Raw genomic sequence first — 20,791 nt, forward strand, 5'->3', positions numbered from 1 at the left:
CAGCGCATCTGTGAAAACTAGGAATTCTCATACAAAAGGAGTAGCAAACTCTTGTTGTTGTGAAGAGTCACAGGTGCTAAAAATGGAGGACTCAGTGCTGGTTCCACACAACTTTACAGATTTTTTCAGGCAAAATTTGCAGATTTTGTTGTCCATCTTCCTTGCAGTAGATTTTCTCACTCTTAAGTCATCAGTCAGTGAGCAATAGAATCAAACCTCTTGGGCACCCTCTCCCTCACGCACTGGTGCTTGGAAGATGCTGTGATCTTTTAGAAATGCAGGGAGCGTATCACAATAGAGATCTTCGCCCAAAGGCCTTGCTTCCAAATATAATATATATATCCACTAATCTGCTAGCTATCTCTTGGGTTCAGAGTCTACTCACAACGATGGAGAAAGCAGTCTCAAAACACACACCATGTCACAGGTATCTCCCAGTAACTCCAGCGGCAATTCTGCCTTTGCATCTTCATCAGGTGTCCAGGAGAGTCTTGCCTGTTACACTTCTAGAAGATGAGTACGGTCAAAAGGTAAACTGTCATGGCTTACAACAACAAACAGATGGCCAACATGGTTGCACTGCTGTATGAGAAACATGAGTAGCAAAGGAAAGAGCTTCTGAATATTCTGTATATATACAAACTGTCTGCACTACTGATGTCATAACATGGGATTACAAATTACTGAGTGATTGGATCAACCTGTTGCAAGGACACAACCACACGCTCACCAGCACCACAGCACGCTCCAGCATCCTCCTGCAACAATTCTCAGTGAAAAGCAGGCAGCCCAAAGGGTGCTTTGACCCATGAGCTCACTCCTACCAAACAGCTGATACAAGCTGGACATGCAGCCAAGGGCCAAGTGACCATCTGTTATCAGTGGTCACTTAAACAGTGATAATAGGGCATAGTATCAAGATCGTGGAGAGCCAGTTACCTTCATCATGCTTAGCCCACAGATCTCAGATCTGCCACATTTTAAACTCCGGATTTCTAAACAGTAAAAAGAACTACTGAAGCAGTCAAATCAATTAGTCTCAAGTTCCTTGTCAGCAGAGTCTCATGTAAGCCTCCTGCTTTTCTGCCTTTTTTTGCAGCCAGAGAGGCAGAAAACATGAAGCAATGTGAAACTGATGGGCAAATAACACAGGCAAATTAGAACTAAGCTTCTGAGGCAGTAGAGTGTCAGTGCTGTCTTTACAGCAAGACCACAGCAGCAGCTGTAACAAGCACCAATGAACACAGGCTCCATTAGATATGTTTGCATGCACACAAGGTGCTTGTAGCCATGACAGATAGCCTTGTACTCACCACATATCTATTTTGGTCCTAAAATCAACCTCTTGCCATCAACCAAAAATGCTGGGGGATACAACAGAAACCTTCATGCTGCCTCAGGTTTGCCACATGCACTTTTCCCGAGCCTATGTGGACAATGAAGCAGACAATAAATCCTAAGCCAGTGTCACTCTAGTAAATACTTCGTCATACTCAGATGGGCTGCTTATGAAATCAGAAACTCTGGTGTTTATAGGCAGGACCCTTTTTACGCACCAGTAAGCTAAGAAGGCATTCCATGACAAATGCAAACATCCTAACTGGAAGCAGTGTTGTGAGCAGATACAGTTATCTAGGCACCCAAATAAGAGCTAGCTCTTAAAGAATCTGCATCCTTGCTGGGGTTAAAAAAAAAAAAAAAAAAAAAAAAAGAGACAGAGATTTTGATCATTAACCTTTGAGACTGACACTGCATCAACTTGCCAGAAAACTATCTTAACAAGTAAGGCCATAATTAGCATTTAGAAAGAAACTCTACCTGCAGTAATTGTTTACATTGTAGCCCTGTGGAAAGAAAGTCTAAAGGCTCTGGGCTGAGAAAAACTACATGTGGAAAAATGTCAGTGTGGCAACTTAATACCAGGGACCAAAAATTATTGACTTGAAATTTCCTAAAAGCATCAGGAAGTACAATTGATGGAACTTAATTTCATAAAAACAAAATGTGTGTTTCTACCAAGCCTGCCCTTGCAAATGGCATTTTTATATAAAAGTATCTGTAATGAACTTGTGTCAAGATGCCAGCACATTTCTGGCAACACCAACTGCAGTAGGTGATTAGAATTTATGCTGTGTAAAATTAACTTTGAGATTAAATGAAAATTATGAACCAAAATGCAAAAGCATTTATATGGCAATTCACCTACACCATTTGTTTAAAAAGTGCCAAGGCAAGTGAAAATAACACTGCCCTGAAGAGTTCAAAAAATATTGGGTCTGGCTATTCCAGCAGCCTCCTTTCCAGCCCCACAGCTCCTCCCACCAAAAACCGAAGGTGTACCTATGTGAAGCCACTGACATACTAAACTACCTTAATTTCCTAGGACCAACATGTGAATAGCTAAGAGAAAATTAGACAACTTTTCTATGGAAAACAAAAAAATCTCATCTAAAATCATCAGATCTCAAGCAGGGGAAAACATTCTGCTGTATTAGTTAGAATTGTCCTGAAAAATTATGTAATGGGAAGCTTAAGAGAGTTGAGGGAAAGTACCCAGCCAGCATCTTGCAAGACTGAAATATAAGTATTTCGCTCTTCACATTAATTTGGAGATATATTTCACCATAGCAAAAAAAAAGCTTTCTAAATAGAACATTGCTACCCCAGTTCAGCTCCAGTTTGATACTGAACATACACCAACAGTCTTCTTCTAATGCTGCCTATTTCCAGGTTTTGCAGTGTGACATTCTAAATGCGACAATTAAAAAAAATCAAAATATACTCCCAAGGCACCAACAGAAAAATATATTCTACACCCTGGAATGCTTAAAGCTGTGAAACATGAGGTTTTAACATTCTTTCAAATTAAGCTTTTCATCTGCCCTAATTTAATTGTTCACGTGAAATGAGATTGCAGCAAAGTGGGGCCCAGGCTTTTCTCCCAAATAACAGCTGATAGGACAAGAGTCCTATTCTCCCCTCACCAACTTACCAAACTGCACATGGGGAGGTTTAGATGGGCTATTTGGAAGAAGTTACTCTTCCAAAAGGGTTGTCCAGTGTTGGAACAGGCTGCACAGTGGAGTTGGCATCCCTGGAGGTATTTAATAGCTGTGGCACTTGGGGACATGGGTACTGGTAGATTTGGCTGTGCTGGCCTAATGGTGGTACTCACTGGTCTTAAAGGTCTTTTCCAACCTAACTAATTTTACATTATTGTACATCTATCCAATTCGTTTTTTAATCCTACTAAACCCACAACATTGAGTCTGCAGTTCTGCATGCCATAAGAAGCATTTATCAATTTCAAAGGTGTTGCTTTTAATTTTGGTTATGTTGTCTGTATCCTTACAAAAATTACACTATCTGTTATTTACTGATGGTTTACATATACTGACATTTGAAATAATCCCAAACATGCTGTATTTCTCCTTGGCCATTTGTTACCCACTTACCTTTTACCTGAGCTATCTTTTTGATGTGGGAGAGACAAGGCTGAACATGGTAATTCTGAACTGAAAAAAACTCTTATCAGTATTTTAGTACTTCGTTAAGCATTCCACAGCATAGCTTTTTGAGTATTTTGGTAGCCTTGTGACTCCTGACAGAACAGAACAGAACTTTTACTGTGTTAGCTGCTGGACTACTCCTGACAGCTTAGTGAGTACCTGGGCACAAGTAAAAAGGAATTATCTCACCCAGTACTGTATTTGTAAACATCAGTAATTTCTTAAGTTTTGCTATGTATGTTCCATTGCATTTCTAGTTTTAAGTCCTGCATAATATAAGTAGCACCACTTCTCCCTCATGTTGCTGTCTAAATACATATTCTTTTCTCCAATTTATTTTTGTGTTAATCAGTGATCCCTAGAGAGCTCCAGCATAACTTACTACCAATCTCCATCACTTGTAATACTTAGCATTTCCTATTCCCCCTTTGCTGTCTTATCCCACTCCTAATGCTTCACAGTCAACCTTACACCATGCTTTATTTTTATCATAGCAGCTTCTCAGGGAACTTCAGGCTTTGTGAACATAAATATCAATTCCATCAGATGGTGCTATGAGTTGTTACTATAACTGTACCTGACTGAGGGTCAGTTTTTATTGTCTTCTTTTTTTTTTCTTTTTTTTTTTTAATGAACACAATTAGCTTAGGTTGTTTGTTTGGTTTTTTTTAACTTACTACTTTATCCAGCTATCTATTCATGTCAGAAGGTTTGTTTGGCTTCATTTCACAGGATTTCACTCTTATGTTTCTGTTTTATGATACAGCAATTGTTGTTCCTGTAGGGAAACCTGCCATTTTCTTTTTGAACTTCTTCTGGGCTTCTGGCAGACCTCCACCTAGACTTGCTGAAGTAACAGTTTCTCTTAATTTTGTAAATTTAAGTATGCTTTTTATGAATCTAAAATGCATTTTTAATCACATTGTAGTCTTTTAGCATCCTCTGTAGTGAAAAATGTAGAAATACAGCAATATTTTTGCACTGAAGTCCTTGCCCCTCTTTAATCAGGTGCATTTTCTCAAAAAAAAAAAAAACAAAACAAAACAAAAAAAACCCCACCAATTACCTTACACATTTTAGTTAATTCAGGTATGAAAATGGAAGTGTGTCTTTTGCAAAATGATGCATTTACCCTGCCTATAAAGCAGCACATTTGTTTCCTTATGGTCAGCACTGTGAAGTCAGTTTGAATTGAAACAAGGAGCCACCTTCTCCCTTCTGTGAGTCAATCACAGAGCAGAAAAGGAAATAAAACAGTCTGAATAGAGAAAAATACAAAGGCAAAAATCATAACCCTATGACAACTAAGAGTCACTGAATCACTAACCCCTCCTCTTTACTCTTTTAACATTTTTATAATTTCTCCTCATGTGCTTCATTTGCTGTGTCAGTCCTCCTCTTATTTTCTATTTTCTGAATGTAAAATGCCAGTTGCAACACCTTTTTTACTAGTTTCCTGTTGGCTGGATTTTATTTAATAAGGCAGACTTATTAAAATGAACCTCGTCTCTTGCCATTTCCTCCTGGTCCTGTCATGCACTCCTGCTTCTTCTTTTGTTTAGGGAACACATGTTCCTTTTTAATATATAGTTCTAGTAGAAATACTTCTGCGTGGAGCTATCTCATCTTAAGTTGTTCTTTTGGCATAGTATCAGAGGAATAAGGTAATTTTTGTCACCACCAATTAAAAAGTTTTACGAAACAGGACTGTTATAAAACAATTAAACCTTGCAAATGCAGTAGTCTCTAGGAGGAAACCCTGGAGGAAATTCTGCTTATTAAAACTGCAATTTTAGTTTCCATTAAAAAGGAGAATAAGACAACAGAAGATGGGTTGGCAAGACAAATTATTTCTTAATGTCAGTTGAGCCTATTTCAAATGAGATAACGTATCTACACCAGGTTGGGTTCAACACATTTTTGCCTCGTCAACTCATTTATCTAATTCAGTCATCTTGATTATAGCCTCATGGACCTTCATTTTCAGAGAAAGAATTTCTTAGCAAACAACCTACACAACATGCTGATTACTGAACAGTTAATTCTAATTAACTTGGCTATGGCAAGAGAATTTTGATAAAGTCCTAGACTGCAAATAAGGTCCAGTTATTCTGGCCAAACATCTTTAAAATCAAAACCCACAGCAGATTCTCCAGATGAGACATCAGAGTGATAGGGATCTAATTTAAAGAAACAAATGAGAAAATTAAAATAACAAATAATTTATTCTTCCGTTAGAATTGATGGAGTACAGTTTTAAATAGCAATGAAGTACACAGTGGTGGAAAATTGGCACAGAACCTACAAGATTTTAATTCGTAATAATGTTCTTCATGCCATATCTGTTCAAACCTTGATGTGTATTTTCTATTGACTTTAAGAAAACTGTTTTCCTTTTAAAAAGGATGCAGAAATTGAAAATCTTGTCTTCCATATATAATGTCACACATACTATGATCATGAGTTGTTTTTTATCCCCCCAAACATTGATTGCAAATGGAAAAAACACAAAATATTATTTTACTCCTGGGTTAATTTTAGGTTTTATCATTTATAAAAGTTGCCAAGGATTCTTGAATGCATATATTTCTGCAGAATAGAATATCCATTTATTTATCTGATACACAGCTGTTGGGCAGTTTCAAAACCAATTTTTTTGTGCACTGTTGTTATTGATCAAGGTGCTGCCTCTCTCTCACATGCAACACTATAAGCAATAATGCAGTTCAAAACAAAATTTGGCATTTGCCTCACCAACAGGTTTTAAACTTAATGTTATAAAACATCCCCTTGTTCTCATGTTAACCAATAAGAAAAACGGGCACAAACAAAAATGCCCCTTTTCTAAAGTTATTAACTTCCAGTTAGGAAAGCTGTCCTGGTTCTAGCCAATACAGGGTTAATTTCTGCGGTAGCCAGGAGGGGACACTGATTTCAGGGGACCCTTCCAGGCTCTGTAGCATGGGGTGGAACCAGGCTCTGTGTGGTAAGCAATCAACCACGTGTGAAGCTTTTACCTCTTTCTTGCACCCTCTGGCACTGGTATTGTTGCTGTTACCTTCATTTTGCTGTTTCCACTAAATTGTTCTCTCAAGCTGTGATCTTTACCTTTTGTGCCTCTGATTCTCCTCTCAGCCCTGCCACAAGGGAAGGGAGGGAGAGTGGGGAGCAAGCGAGCGGCAAGTGGTTTGGAGTGTGGCAGCGGGAATACTAAAATTGGGGAACACCATTCCTAAACCATGACAAAAGTTTAGATAGGTTTTACGAAGTCCTCTAGGCTATTTTGATACATACAAATTATTCAACTAAAGGTTAAAATACACTTATACAATACAGTCCTGTCCTCCATATTCTTTTTCAAGTTCTTTGCATATTCAAGCCAAGTAAAATTAACACTTGTCATTTTCTTTGTTATTGCAATTATTAAGAAGGATTACAGCTTGCTTATGCAAAGCTCTGACAAAACACTTGAGAAATAAAACTCAAACATTTATCTTGTTACCCAAAAATGTTGCAGAAAATTGTCAAACTATGTTAGAAACAATTTTTACAAAATCGCTTCACTCAGAAAAATTGGAAAGTTTAAAAAATTTATCTTTGCACAAGACTATATTACACTGTCCTTAATTATGTTCCCATTTAGATAACTGGGATTCTCAATCTTTGTACGTGAACCCATCAGTGACATAGAATGCTCTCCATCTTTTCACTGTTATCTTTATTGTACACCATTTTGAGACTAATACAATCAAGCATTTACCATGCCCCTACTCATTTTTAACAGTAGATTTGTTATTCTGCCCAGCGAGTAGTGTACTGTCTTGCATATTCACCACATGAAAAACATAATATACAAAATATTGCTGCTGTAAAAAGTGTGCATTTCCCCTTTCCCCCTACAAAAAAAATCTGTGGAAAAAATATTAAATTCCCATAACCTTCATAAACATACAAAGCTGTTCGCACCTCTCAGTCTGTAACAGTATATTTGACATACAGTTCTCAACTCACTGCAAATTGTTATGTCACAGATTTTCTGTCCAATATTGCCATCTAGAGTAGAGATGTGAAACTAGTTTCTGAAAATCTACAGTCTTTAACAATTAACCCATGAAGACTGTATACCATAAAACAGCCACAAGATTTTTCCGACATCTAGATGGAACGGGAGGTTCTTATCTTGGGAAGATGTCCACAGTGCTGAGGAGACAATATGGCTGCTAATAGATTTTGCCTACCGGAATGTGAGTACTTTTTCACTGTTGATAATTTCCATATTGACCCTAAAAAAAAAAAATCAAAATACATAATCAGACCACAAGGCATATTTTCCTGCATTTAAGGCTGTATTTGGAAGACCATGCAAATAAATGGTGATATTAAAAGGTGGAAACAAATACAAGAAAATTATATACTGATATGCGTAACCAGTGTAGTTTAATTTTACTAAAAATATTTTGTGCTCTAATGTAGAATTAAGACCAAAGACATGCCCAGGAACCTAATTTGATCAAAAGAATATACTTTATATTCAACAGGCTCCTGAAATTAGCAGAACATCATCAAAAAACAAAGATGGGGATTACTTCCCACCTAAACTTTGAAAATTATTTCAAAAAGTCAAGGTCACCGAAATTCAACGTAATTTAGGAAACTAACCATGACACCAAGATACATAAAATTATTAATCTATCAAGAATTACAGAATAATGGTACATGTATTTCAAAACCAAGGCACATGCTGGTGAACATGAACAACCAATCCACATATCCTACAGGTGGCAATTATTCCACAGATCTGATACACAGAATTACCACCTTTATTGACATTCTCTATTTCTTTTGACAGAATGTCATGTACTGCAGAGGTGGACAGAAGGGAAAGCATTAATGCTATAACCCTACCATGAACCTTCACATCAGGGTTTAAGGTTTGCAGAAGGAAGTACTGTGCTAGGAAGTGAATGTGCTCCAAACTGATCCTGCCACCATTCCACGTAAAGTGCTACCACAACAAGGCAGTATCTTACATTTTAGTTTTATGTTGCAATGTCAGTTATGTTCTATTACGATATAACAATCAGTCATGAAGAAGAGTTTCACAACAGCTGCCAGAATGAGAATTTAAGCAGCACAATTCCTATGGGAATGAGAGCTCTTCTATAATTGAGTTTCCCAGTGGAACTTAAGACTGCACAAACTGAAGAAGAATAGCCTATCAAGATAGAGGGTTATTCACCTCTACTGCAAGGAAAGCTGGAAAATCACAGCAAACTGTGATTAGGTTTCCTTGACCCTATACTGGCCACAAGCTAAGAATTCTCCTGTAGCTTATTGTTTTCAGAAGATACTGGTTCAATGCATAAACATTTAATCTGTTAAGTAATTTAAAGTAACTGCATCTCTAAACTACCACACAGAGCGTTTGTTCCTTCTTCCTTGTCTTTTCTAATTTCTCTAGAAAAAAAGCCTACTGTTCTTCAAAATTGTGGGCAATTCTCACTTCCTCAGATAAGTTATTCTTGAAAGTTCAACTGATCTACTGACATAACAGGATTTTATTTAAACATTAGAACCTCAACTTTATTATTCAGTTAATCTATAATTATTTATACCAAAGAAAATAATAGTGTACATCTTAATGATGTTTCTGAATTATTCATAGTGAAAAGTTTGGGTTTTCACAAGTTAGCACCTTTTACAGGAACAAAACCTGTTTCATCCTTTAATTTTAAGACAGCTTTTTTACATGAGTCCTTCACTACAACTCCAGCACAAAGTTTTGGTGGTAATTGTTTCTTTGTTTTAATCTTGTCTTAGCAGTGATAGAAATGAAGCAGTTGATTTCAGGTCACTTCTTTCCCATGTTCACTGCCTCCTTATACTGCTCAGAGAAAATCTATGCAAAAAAAGTTCATGTCTCCCCATAAGCTCTGCAGCTGAAGGATCTCAGCTGCATGCCTCAGGTGCTTTTGCCACTGAAGAGGAAGATTATGATTAGGATTTGTGTTTGTGGAAAATAAATTCAACCATTTCTGTTGCAAAGAAGTAATGAAAAATGATCCACCATGAGATTTAGAAACCTCATCTTTCATATTAGCCATTCACCACAAGGCTATGAAACGTATCACCTTAATTTTTAACATCCAAAAATACTGCTGGGAAGGCTTCACTTTGCCAAATTGCATTAAAACTTAGCAAACTCGGAAGAGGATGTCTAATCACAATTCCATACAAATGATTCTTGGTACATCACCAAGAAATAAATTCCATGAGAATTGTACGTACATACCTGAAAGATCATGTCCTAAAATTCATTACTTTAAATGTCCAGAATCTAAGATTATCAAATAAGTGTGTAAGAAACACAACTTTCTCATCAAATGGAAGAATACCTGGTCATATCCGTAAGGCCTCTGCTGTGGTGGCTGTGGTGGCCCAGGTTGCGTGGGTCTGTATCCCCCATACTGCTGTCCTTGTCCCTGTGGATAATTGGGATACTGAGGACCTGGACCACTCTGGGAAGGACCTGGTGATCATTAAATAAAAAAAAAAAAAAAAGAAAAAAAAAAAGAAAAACAAGAGTGCTTAAGATGTTGGAAGGAAGAGAATAGGAAAAACACTAAATTTTACAGCCAACCAGGACTAAGAAATACCACTACTATGCAATTAGGTCTTTTGAGTGGCCCACCTTCCTCCCCCTGGAAAGCACCTTTGTTGCCAGGGCCTGGGCTCCAACCACAGAAACATTTACTTTTATTGCTATACTCATTATTTAATATCACTGCATGTAGTTCCACATACAAGGTCACAGGACAAGAAGAACAAGGCAAAAAAGGATAAACATGAGCCCTTTCCAGGATTTAGGAAGGCAGTTTCCTGATGTACACTGCTTGAGTTCCAGAATTTTCTAATGCAAAGAACAGCCAGATAATCAGCTATGTCTAACATTTGGACTTTCTGAAGAGACCAGCAGTACTGTGCTGCCAGAAAATTAAGTCTCACACCACAGCAGGCCATCATGGATGGGGAGTCAGGCAAGCAAGTTATATGTGTAAAATGTGAGATGTGACATGCAGTAAAAGATATTGTAAGATGGAAAAAAGAACCCTCTACTCCATACTCCTTTGGTAATATTAGCTTTCCAGAAAAAGATTAGGAAAAAGCCCAAAACCTGGACTCCAGTCTTTTTTGTCTGTAAAAGAAGTAGTTCTTTTGCAAGTATAACTGTTACTGTTCACAGGGACTTGGCCTGTCTACCACTGGAAGCTGCACATTACCACCATCAGGCAGTGCAGCCATATTCCAAACAAAATTATCCCCATTCCCTCTAGCACTAGGAGAGATGTACTCTGTATTTCACTGGCACTGCCTATGAATCCTTTGCAGTGGATCTGTTAGATTTTTCAACAACACCCCTTAAAAACTGGGTCTCTACTCTTCAGAGCTGAAGATTTGCAGCTTTTCAGAAGGGCTTTTCTTTTAAAGACACCAACACTTTTGTTTCCCTCAGAAGAAACAGATGTGTTTTTAGCAATGGTGATTCAGTGCCATAGAGGGTTAGTTTTAGCTACAGGCATTGGACATTAAGATGACATCAGCTGGTAACTCCTTCAGTAATTCTGGATCTGTAAAACAGTGAAAAGATGACCTGGAGAAGAAAACCTCCATAAGCTATTACCATTCTCCTTAGGCCTCAAATCTCCTTGAACTATTCAGCTTCAGCTTTCCACAGTGAAACAAAACCTTAAAGATTTATAATAATGCCTGAGACACTGATTTATTTCCAAAAATTAGAAAGCAATTAAATATTAAATTGAGCAAGAATATGACATCCTAAAAGTGCTGTGTTCATCTGACAAATGAACATGGGCTTATTTATTCATGGTAATTCTTCATAGCTGAATTCTAAATATTCATTGACACATTTCACAGAAAAAAAATGGAACTTAAGTAACAATTTCTGCTAAAAATCAGAAACTGAAGAATATGTTACTCTGTTTTACAAATTACGCTGGGTAAGTGGCTCCAAAAGATTTCCTAATCCATTTTATTCTAGTATTTCTTAATTTAAACTTTCAGAATAAATCAGATTTTATTTCTTTACTTAAAACGTTCAGATGATCTACATGGACCTCTACTCTAACCTGTAGTCTGTTCCTGTATTATGTTTAGAAGAATGTAGGTACAAGCATTACTTCAGAACTATCAATTCATCCATAAACACCAGAAGTAAATCTCAGTGGATCCTCTTAAAACTTAACTGTCTCAACATAACTGGATTTCATGTGAATCTGGCATTTATCTACATGGCAAACAAATTACCCGTGCATTTCCTCACACATACACACAATGCTGAAAGCTTTAGCATTTAAGCTGCAAAAGAGCTGAAAGCTAAAATATATTGAATTTATGGAATTTCAGAAATTACTTCTTCTGTCATTAATTCGTGTATATTGGTTTACAGTATGTAAGCAAATAAAACTTTAAAGAGCAGCAGTTTCAATATGTTCTTCTGACACAACGTTTTTTTAGAATTAATGCACCAAAATTACATTCTACTGCTTTAAGTTTCCTTTTTGGGAGGTTTTCATTGAATCCAGGGACTTGTGGCAGAGGATTTCTCATTCCTGCCATGTATCAGAAGGTTTTGACTGCTAGTGCAAATTTATAAGGCACAGTTTCTTTAAAGGTGTGCTGTCAATGCTTACAGTCATTTCTCTACTGATCAGTACAAGAATTTGAAAAGAATGATTCATGCATGTTGAATGAAGTTTTAAACCAGTTTTTAAAAGACTAATTTAATTGGCAAATCCACAGATGAAAGTGGTTCTTTGTCATCTTTGTGAGTGCGTTCACCTACAGAAGACAGAAAAGAGCAGAATCTTTCTGGGTCCTTCTAAACTAAAGACACCCATTACAATTCTGTATAGTCACCCTCTGTTTTCTGTGCTACCACACTCTCCTAGACTGCCAACAGATCTATTTCCCAAAAGATGCTGCCTTCTACATTTTCTTGTCTCAGCCCAGTGAAATTGCAGGCACAGAGCTGTTCTGTATAAGCCTGGCCTCTGGACACAGTCAAACACAAAACACAAAGGTCTCTCTTAGTCCTTTCTGTGAAAGCTGTCTGTCTCCTCAGGTTCTTACCATAACCCTGCTGTTGTCCTGGATAGCCTTGCTGGCCGGGATATTGCTGCTGTTGTGGTGGGTAACCCTGCTGCTGGGGTGGTCCTTGATATGCATCTTGCTGCTGACCATATTGCGAGTTTCCTGTAAGATCATTGCAAGAAAGCAAAAACTCATAAAGATAACTATTTTATTATTTTTTTCCTTCTAAGATGCACAGCCAACAACACAAGAACAAAATGAAAATGCAATATTGATTTCAAAAACTGAACAAAACAAAGAAAACTCAAACCAAACAGAAGGAATTCGGCCAAACAAACTGCAGTTAAAGCCAATTTTGCAAAGTTGAACTGCAGCATTTTCAGCATCTCTGCCAAACGAGCATTACATTTACTGGAACATCACAGTCATAAGATCATGACTATGCTAAATAAATAAATAAAAAACAACAACCAAAAAAAAAAAAAAAAGACAAAATTAAGGACAGCTACAAGAGCACAGACTAGCTACACAAGATCAGCAAGCTGTTTCCTAATGGCACTATAATTATACAAAATATATACACACACAAAAAGATATATAACTGAACCAACAAATTTATGTTAAAATAAAATTTTCCATTGAGGTAAAAAAAAAAAAATCTCTAGAGTGTTTTAGTCATTTTACTGTTGTTAGAATGGCAAATTGTGGTTATATATTTATGGTGTTTGCAAGAAATTATTCTGAAGGCTTCAAGTTCCCTGCCATTTTCAAGACAGCCAGCAACTAGTATTCTACAAGAGCTTTGCATGGGTATAAGTTGTGTTGTGCAAGAATTTCTGTTCCCGTTGAGGGTGGGGGAGGAAAGGGAATGTATGTGCGTATGTGTGTGAAGGTATATAGATACCTCCTTCGTAGTAATGTTGTGAGGAATCCTCATAAGGCCTATCGTAGCCTTGTTCAGGATACGACGGTTGCTGATAACCGTAATCATTATGACCTACATCAATTCGACAAGAGACAGGAAGAAACGTTAATGGCCTCTGAGTGAAAACCCTAAAAATATTTCATTTCTCAGAAAAATGAAAAAAAAAATTTCAACTGGATATACATGAAAAAGAATTTTCAATTGTATTAGCCAAAGACTTATTAATATGATTTCCTTTCATATTGAATTAACATGTGACAGGGAAAAAAAAAAGGCTTAATGGAGTAGTTCTAGAAACATCACAGTAAGGGATGGTCGTAACCTTCCAATAATCCTTGTTGGGGGAGTTGGGGGGGGAGGAAGTACTTCATCTTTCACTCAAAAAAAAAAAAATGAAAGCATTTAGGCCTTTCACATGTAAATAACCTGAATTAAATTAGAATGAACAAAGAAAGCAATTATCATACTTTGTCTAACACCTGTTCTGCTGATCTCCAACTCAAAAGCATATGCTAAAAGCAGTGTGAAATATAACAAATAAAGCTCAATGAAGTTATGAACCATCATCTACATTAAATTCTGGTTTAGAATGACAGAAATACAACACTTTCAAGGTTTTCCCCACAAACAGAATTCCTACTTAAAGTCTTAAGAAAACTTTTCTTCTTACATTCCAGTCCTGAGCAGATTCATTACAAATAAACCTTTCTATTCAGAGACTACAGGCATCTCTGATTAAGAAACCAATACATGCAGTAAGCACCCCACCTGTTGTTGCTTTTAGCACATATATATTTTGTCTTACAGATGATTAAAATATATCTTACTGCTAAATTGGTCTAGAATATATGTCAAAATTCTGTTTACATTTGAAATTAAATAGTATAAATTTGGAATAAATTTTTTAGCTACAAGTAAGGAAAGGAAGAAACAGTTCTGAAACTCAGTGGTTTTGTCATCAGGTCTGCAACTGTACAATACATTACTGACTGAATCTTACATGCATACATAGCCATTAAAACAAGTCTTAAAATACTCTATTTGTATTCTACGTAAGAATAATAAATGAGGTAATGATAAAGATGACTCTTTAGAAGGAATAGATCCTAGAAGTAATCTGTGCTGCCACAAAGTTGTTGATGGTAACATCAAAAATTGCATGTAACGATTTAGTGTTCATGTATATACATAAATGTTCCAAAACGAAATCTAAATAATTACCAGTTAACGCAACTTGTATAATAACACTGCACACACACTTCCAGAAATTAACACATGTAATCTTACACAGATAAGGCTTGATGTACCTTAAAATCAATTTGATGGAAATCGAATTCAAACAACTGACTTGCATCCCTTTATTTGCTATGAGTAGCTGCTTTGGCAATTACGCAGCTTTGCTTTGTATATTTTTCAACCATTAACATCTACCACATTTCTTGAGCTTCATAAAATACCATTAAGTGGCACACATGGTTATCACAGTAGTCAGGAGTTACCATCTTTGTTCTCCCAGTCTCTTCTCAGCGTGAAAACAAGTTAATTTCAACTTTTCTAACTCATAACACAATCCAATAGTCTTCAGCACTCCATATTCCAAGAGGTTGGAGGACAGATTTATGAAATTCAAAGTTTCAGTCTTGTCTTGAAAGAACTGAGAGGGCATCTAAAGAGGATTCACATTTCCAATATCCTCAGGGCAGGGACCACTTTGCTCCTATATAAATGTTAAACTGAAGGCCCATGCCATGTCAGCAATAACAGATTTGTGCGACTTACATGAAAGCAAAACACTAAGTTAAAAAAGTAGAGTATTTACAGAAAAAACCCACATCTTTTTAGCAAGTTTTTCAGTTCAGTAAAATTTTTAATAAAAGGATATCGCCCCCTCTCTTATTGATAATAAAGTTATGACTGTTTAAATTCATCTCAATTATATTAGATATGCTAAGGAACTCTCCATTCTTTGAGAGAAACAAATTATTTCCATTCTTTTGAAATACTATGACTGTTTTTAAGAGTTTCAAATGGGAGTAATACGAATTACATGCTTTAAGTTGCAAATTTAACTAGTCATAGTAACTTAAGCTGTAGTAACAATTCTGAATTTGGAAGGTTTTGTAAATGTGAGGTATGATATCCAATTACTATTCTTGCCTCATCCCCTAATTTTGGGCATATGACTACATTAGTATTGGGCAGGTATAGAAAATGGGAAAGTTAACATTTATGAGAGATTACCATCAGGGTAATATTGCTGGTTCATGCCTTCTGGAGGACCTTGTCCACCATGACTGTATTGGTCCCCATAATAGTCTTCCTGGCCTGAGTACTGCTGTGGTGGGCCTGAAAAACCACAACCAGTCAATACGTAAATAACTTGTTTTCTCTGTTATAAAGCCTGCTAATTTCTGCTTTTAGTATGAGAAATATTTCTCAAATGTATTCCCCACCCATATTGTTGCATTACAGACAACATATGTAACCTGGTTTCATTAAAAAAAAAAGTAAATTTATCTGTCTACATATACAAACACAGTTGTTTGGCTGCACTAGACAGAGACTATATATATATAACTTCAGTTTTGAGTTCATTTTAGGAATATGTGTATAACAGACTAGGGTGTTAAAAATAAAATTATTCCTTGTTGAAAAGGACTACAAGAAAAAAGAGAAGCAAAATTGTGGAACATCGTTCCTTTTTTGTAACTGAATGAATCCAGAACCAAGTAGGTACTCTGTTCCTTTTCTGTACCTATCATTTAAATATCAAAATATCAAATTCTGCATCAGCACATCTGAGATGCCAATTTCAGAACATATAATCTCAAAAGAAAAAACAAACTTGTCTTCACATTTCATGGTGATAGCAGTAATCTCCTGCTGCAAGAACCACCCTTAAAATCGATAACAAAAAGTGTGCAAACAAAGTCTGTCACATCAAATGACTTGACAGAAATTTGGTGTAAGCAAGAAAGTGATGTAAAATGGTTTTAAACACAATTATTTAAAATCAATGTGAAAATACTGAAGTGAATTCTTACCTTGCTGTGGTGGCCTGTATGGAGGAATCTGTCTCTGCCCCATCATGTGATTTCCTTGGTTAACTTGGCCCATCATTCCCATCGGTGGCTGCTGCCCCTGGTAATGCTGGCCACCTGCCTGTGGCATGTTGTATTGCTGGGAGGGAGGCTGCTGGTGCATCATTGGACCTGGAAAAGGAGAAGCAGCAAAAATGTCAAATATGCAAAAATTATTTGTGATTAAACCTTTCCAAAAGAACCTTTAAAAATGTACTAAAAAAGGCTCTGGATATCTGTATATTACTGCTCTGGTAAGGGTTTGTTGTTTCTGGACCTATGCAAACGTGGGTTAACAATTCAGCAGCCAAACTACAATACAGTAATCAGCCTAAATAAGGTAGCTTTTTAGATTATTTTTCTTCAAAACCACAGATATCAGTTTACACATACACAAGGATAACTGAAACACTTCCATGACTTTTTGTTTTAAAAAATATCTTCAAAAAAAAAGTAGGTGAAAACCTGATGGAGAAACCCTGGTAAGTCACAGAAAAATTATTTAACATTTGTGATCTCCTCAGAGCATAGTTTCAATACATATTTGCTGTTATAGTCCATCAACAAACCACTAAGTTGCTATCACAAAAATCAACAATTTTATTTAGCTGTAAAGACAAATCACATGAACCAGACAGGCAATTACACAACAGGCATATGCAGAAGGCCCACAGAACACAGGCCCTGCCTTGACACTGAACAATCCTAAACAATCTGTAACAAAAAAATCTTTCATACCAAGTCGCACCAAGTTTCTATGAACCACAGGAAGAGACCAGGAGAGATCAAGTACTGTCCACATTTTATCAACTGACAAAATCTGATTAAGGCTGTACTTAGAGAAATGCAAATGTCAGTAATGAAAACAGACAGTTAAAGAGCACCTTACTGACACCACACAGCAATGAAAACGATGATTACACAATTTCATTATATGAGACTGTAGGTTAGACTGATAAAACAAAACAAAGAACAACCTCTGTGCCTCCTCTGTAGTACCACATCCAGTATCAAAAACATGAGGAGGAAAAAAAGTTGTGACAAGGAGCTAAACTTCTTTAAACAACAGATTTTTATAATATATTAATTCACTTCACACATACTGTCCAGTCTATAATGGTGAAACTCTAAGCTTTTTTTGCCTTTTAAAATAATCATCTATTTTATAAACAACAAAGACAACAAGAAACTAGCAGCCTCACTAAAAACTAAACCAAACCATGACACCAAACATCCAACTACCAGAGCCACTCCTAAGTGCCATCAAGGAGAAAAAGGAAGATATCACCTTCTTTCTGTATGCTTAGATTTTTCCATTCCATTTAGTATGTTTGAATAACTAGGTGCTGAAGCACAAGCAGAAAGTCCTCTGTAAAACTACAGTACTGGCAAAATACCTAGATACAGCCAAGTGACAATGGATTTATACAGGCAAAAGAATATGTAGTCACTTACATACTGTCTATGCAGAGTTATGAGGGAAAATTATGACAAATTAATTAATGGTATGAATTCAAAGTACATTAGTTAAATCTCATAAAACCCCAGTGTGGGATCTCTCACCGAGAAGTAAAGTGGCTTAAGCTTCATTTTCCTCTAAAGATAAATATTGGCCACTCTTAAGAAGATTCAGTTATGCCATCCTTCAGTATGGCAAGTTTCTGTGTCTCAACTTCAAAGTAAAAAAAAGGGGGTTAAATTAAATTCAGATGTACTTATTTTAATTATTGGCAGAATACATTTCCTTTTTTGATCTTCTAAATGAGTAGGTAATTTAGATTATTCCATTTCACTGCTCCTGTTTGGAGGTACTGAGAAACATTAGGCAGTCTCGATAAAAAATAGAAACTTGTTGCCATAATATTCCTAGATCTCAAGAAAGCTTGTTAATTAACAATATTAATATTAGTCACAATACAATGTGATAAAATGTGTTGGGTCCCCATGGTGCAATGTAGAGATTTTCTGTTTGCTTTTTAAATTAGAACTTCATTAACGCTTTGTAGAGCCACAATGAGAATTCACTACCCTGTATTAGGCTGTGTGTTGTGTTCGTAACAGACGGCCTGGCTTCCTTCCAGTTTGGTTCTTCTTATTAAAAAGATATCTAAAAGAACCACCATGGTCTCCACTGCCTCATGGAACATAACCATTTTATGCAGTGCTTTTGAAGGACAAGGGAACTCTGAATTTAGGTTTCCATTTGAAAAATCTAGCCTAGGAGAAAGCTGTGTTTATTCATCATGTAATACTTAATATGACACAAATTCCCAAAACTTAATAAAACACTTAAGACTCTTAGTTCATTATCTACTTGGATATGGACAAACTTGAGAAATGGGCCCAAAAGAAGCTCATGAAGTTCAGCAAATGAAAGTGCAAGGTGCAGCACCTGGGATGGGGCAAACCTAGATATGAGTACAGAGTGGGAAACCCACTGAGAGCAGCCTTGGGAAGAACTTGAGGGTTTGCATTGATGAAAAGCTGGGACGGATCTGGCAATGTGGGCCTGCAGCCCAAAAAACCAACTGTAATCCTGGGTTGCATGAAAAAACATGGTCAGGTGGTCAGGTGAGGTGAACCTGCCGTTCTACTCTGCTCTGGTGAGATCCCACCCAGACTGTTGTATCCAGCTCTAGGGTGTCCAGCACAAAAAGACACTGACCTGTTGGACTGAGTCAAAAGAAAGGCCACAAGGATTATCAGACGGATAAAGCACCTCTCCTATAAGGAAATGCTAAGAGAACATGGAGCAGAGAAAGTTCCAGGGAGACATCATTGTGGCCTTCCAGTACTTTACGGGGCTTTGTAAAAGGGAGGGAGATAGACTTTTTATACACACAGACAGTGACAGGACAAGAGGCAATAGTTCTAAACTGAAAGAGGGTAGGTATAGATTGGATATTAGGAGGAAATTCTTCAGTGTGAAGGTGGTGAGGCACTGGAACAGGTTGCCCAAAGAAGTTGTGAATGCTCATTCCTGGGTGTGTTCAAGACCAGGATGGATAGGACTCTGAGAAACCTGGGCTAGTTGTAGCACAGACAGGGAGGTTGGAACTGTATGATCTTTCAAGTCCCTTTCAATCCAAACCATTCAATGATTCTGTAATGTTTCCTAATATTTGTGGCACATATTTTTACAAGCACCCTAAAACACAGCTCTCGAATCTCCTATCAGGTACAACAAACTACATTTGGTGTAAGTCATGATCTCTTCCAGACCCGGAGGTGAGACTTTCATATACAAAGCTCATACAACTGTGAGCTGCAGGAGAATGCTCACTGCTTTCAAAAACTCTCCATAGGAACCCTTTTTTTTGTTAATTTCTAGAATTATTTGATCCAGTGAGGACGAAGTATTTTATCAGTACACAGGTCAAAACGCAACCAAAAAAATATTGTGTTAAGATTATCTCTGTAAAATATGCAAGTACAGAATTTAACTGGTCTACATTATTAACAATACTAATTTTTGTTTAGTGGGTGTAGACAATTTTGAGCAGTTGAGGAGAAAAAATAACTTCTGCTCCAACTAGTATCTCATAAGGAGGCCACATGTATAGGGAAGGTATATGGATTAAAGAAAAAAATGGACTACTACCTGATCTTCTTGCAAGTACAGTAACACAGCAGCAGTCCCCTGACAAGAAAGGACTTTGGGAAACTGACAACCTAGTCTTCACACAGGTAAGATAAACAGAAACAGAAATACAAACTGAAAGTAGGTCCCAGATAAAGCTAACAAATCAGAGACCAGAAGTGCAGAGGGTGAAAGAACTGCAGAGAAGTTTAGTGGTTTAAAAACGTCTCTTTATTATCATCCTTATGCTGAAACTCAGATACTGGTCGTAAATGCTATGAGAGGACAAGAGTAACTGCTGACATCGTTGAACCTTTTGAAGCAGCAGAGAAGTGAGGAACCATGCTCATAAATGAACTGGTGACTCTGTTCTGACAAAAGAGCTAAGGGAATAGGTGGGTATGACCAAAAAGCAGCAGTACAAGTTATTGATTCTTCAGTCTTCCAAATTACGCTAGTTATGTTGCTCAAGGGTCTATTCTTTAGGCATTTCATAATGTACACCTGCATAGATGAAGGACCTGGATATCCGTATCTAAAATATGAGCAAAGCCCACCATGCCAGACTTACCAGGGTCAATCTCAT

The 20,791-nt window shown here is 36.9% G+C and overlaps 1 protein-coding gene across 3 annotated transcripts in view; it reads right to left on the bottom strand.

The window, feature by feature from the left end:
• Positions 1-5,715: 5,715 nt before the first annotated feature.
• The window catches only part of SS18 (SS18 subunit of BAF chromatin remodeling complex), a 44,263-nt gene continuing 29,187 nt past the window's right edge, over positions 5,716-20,791 (bottom strand). Inside the window, exons 6-11 of one of the 3 annotated variants that reach the window (XM_002195386.7) lie at positions 16,590-16,757; positions 15,787-15,891; positions 13,525-13,617; positions 12,660-12,782; positions 9,905-10,038; positions 5,716-7,792 (exon numbers count right to left, since the gene is read on the bottom strand). In XM_002195386.7, the coding sequence (XP_002195422.3) occupies positions 7,766-7,792; positions 9,905-10,038; positions 12,660-12,782; positions 13,525-13,617; positions 15,787-15,891; positions 16,590-16,757 (650 nt within the window). In that variant the 3' untranslated portion in view covers positions 5,716-7,765. The remainder of the gene's footprint in view (positions 7,793-9,904; positions 10,039-12,659; positions 12,783-13,524; positions 13,618-15,786; positions 15,892-16,589; positions 16,758-20,791) is intronic. The other 2 variants (XM_012572078.5, XM_030266112.4) reach the window with 2 other exon arrangements.

The sequence above is a fragment of the Taeniopygia guttata genome, chromosome 2, assembly GCF_048771995.1.
Source record: "Taeniopygia guttata chromosome 2, bTaeGut7.mat, whole genome shotgun sequence".
NCBI lineage: Eukaryota > Metazoa > Chordata > Aves > Passeriformes > Estrildidae > Taeniopygia > Taeniopygia guttata.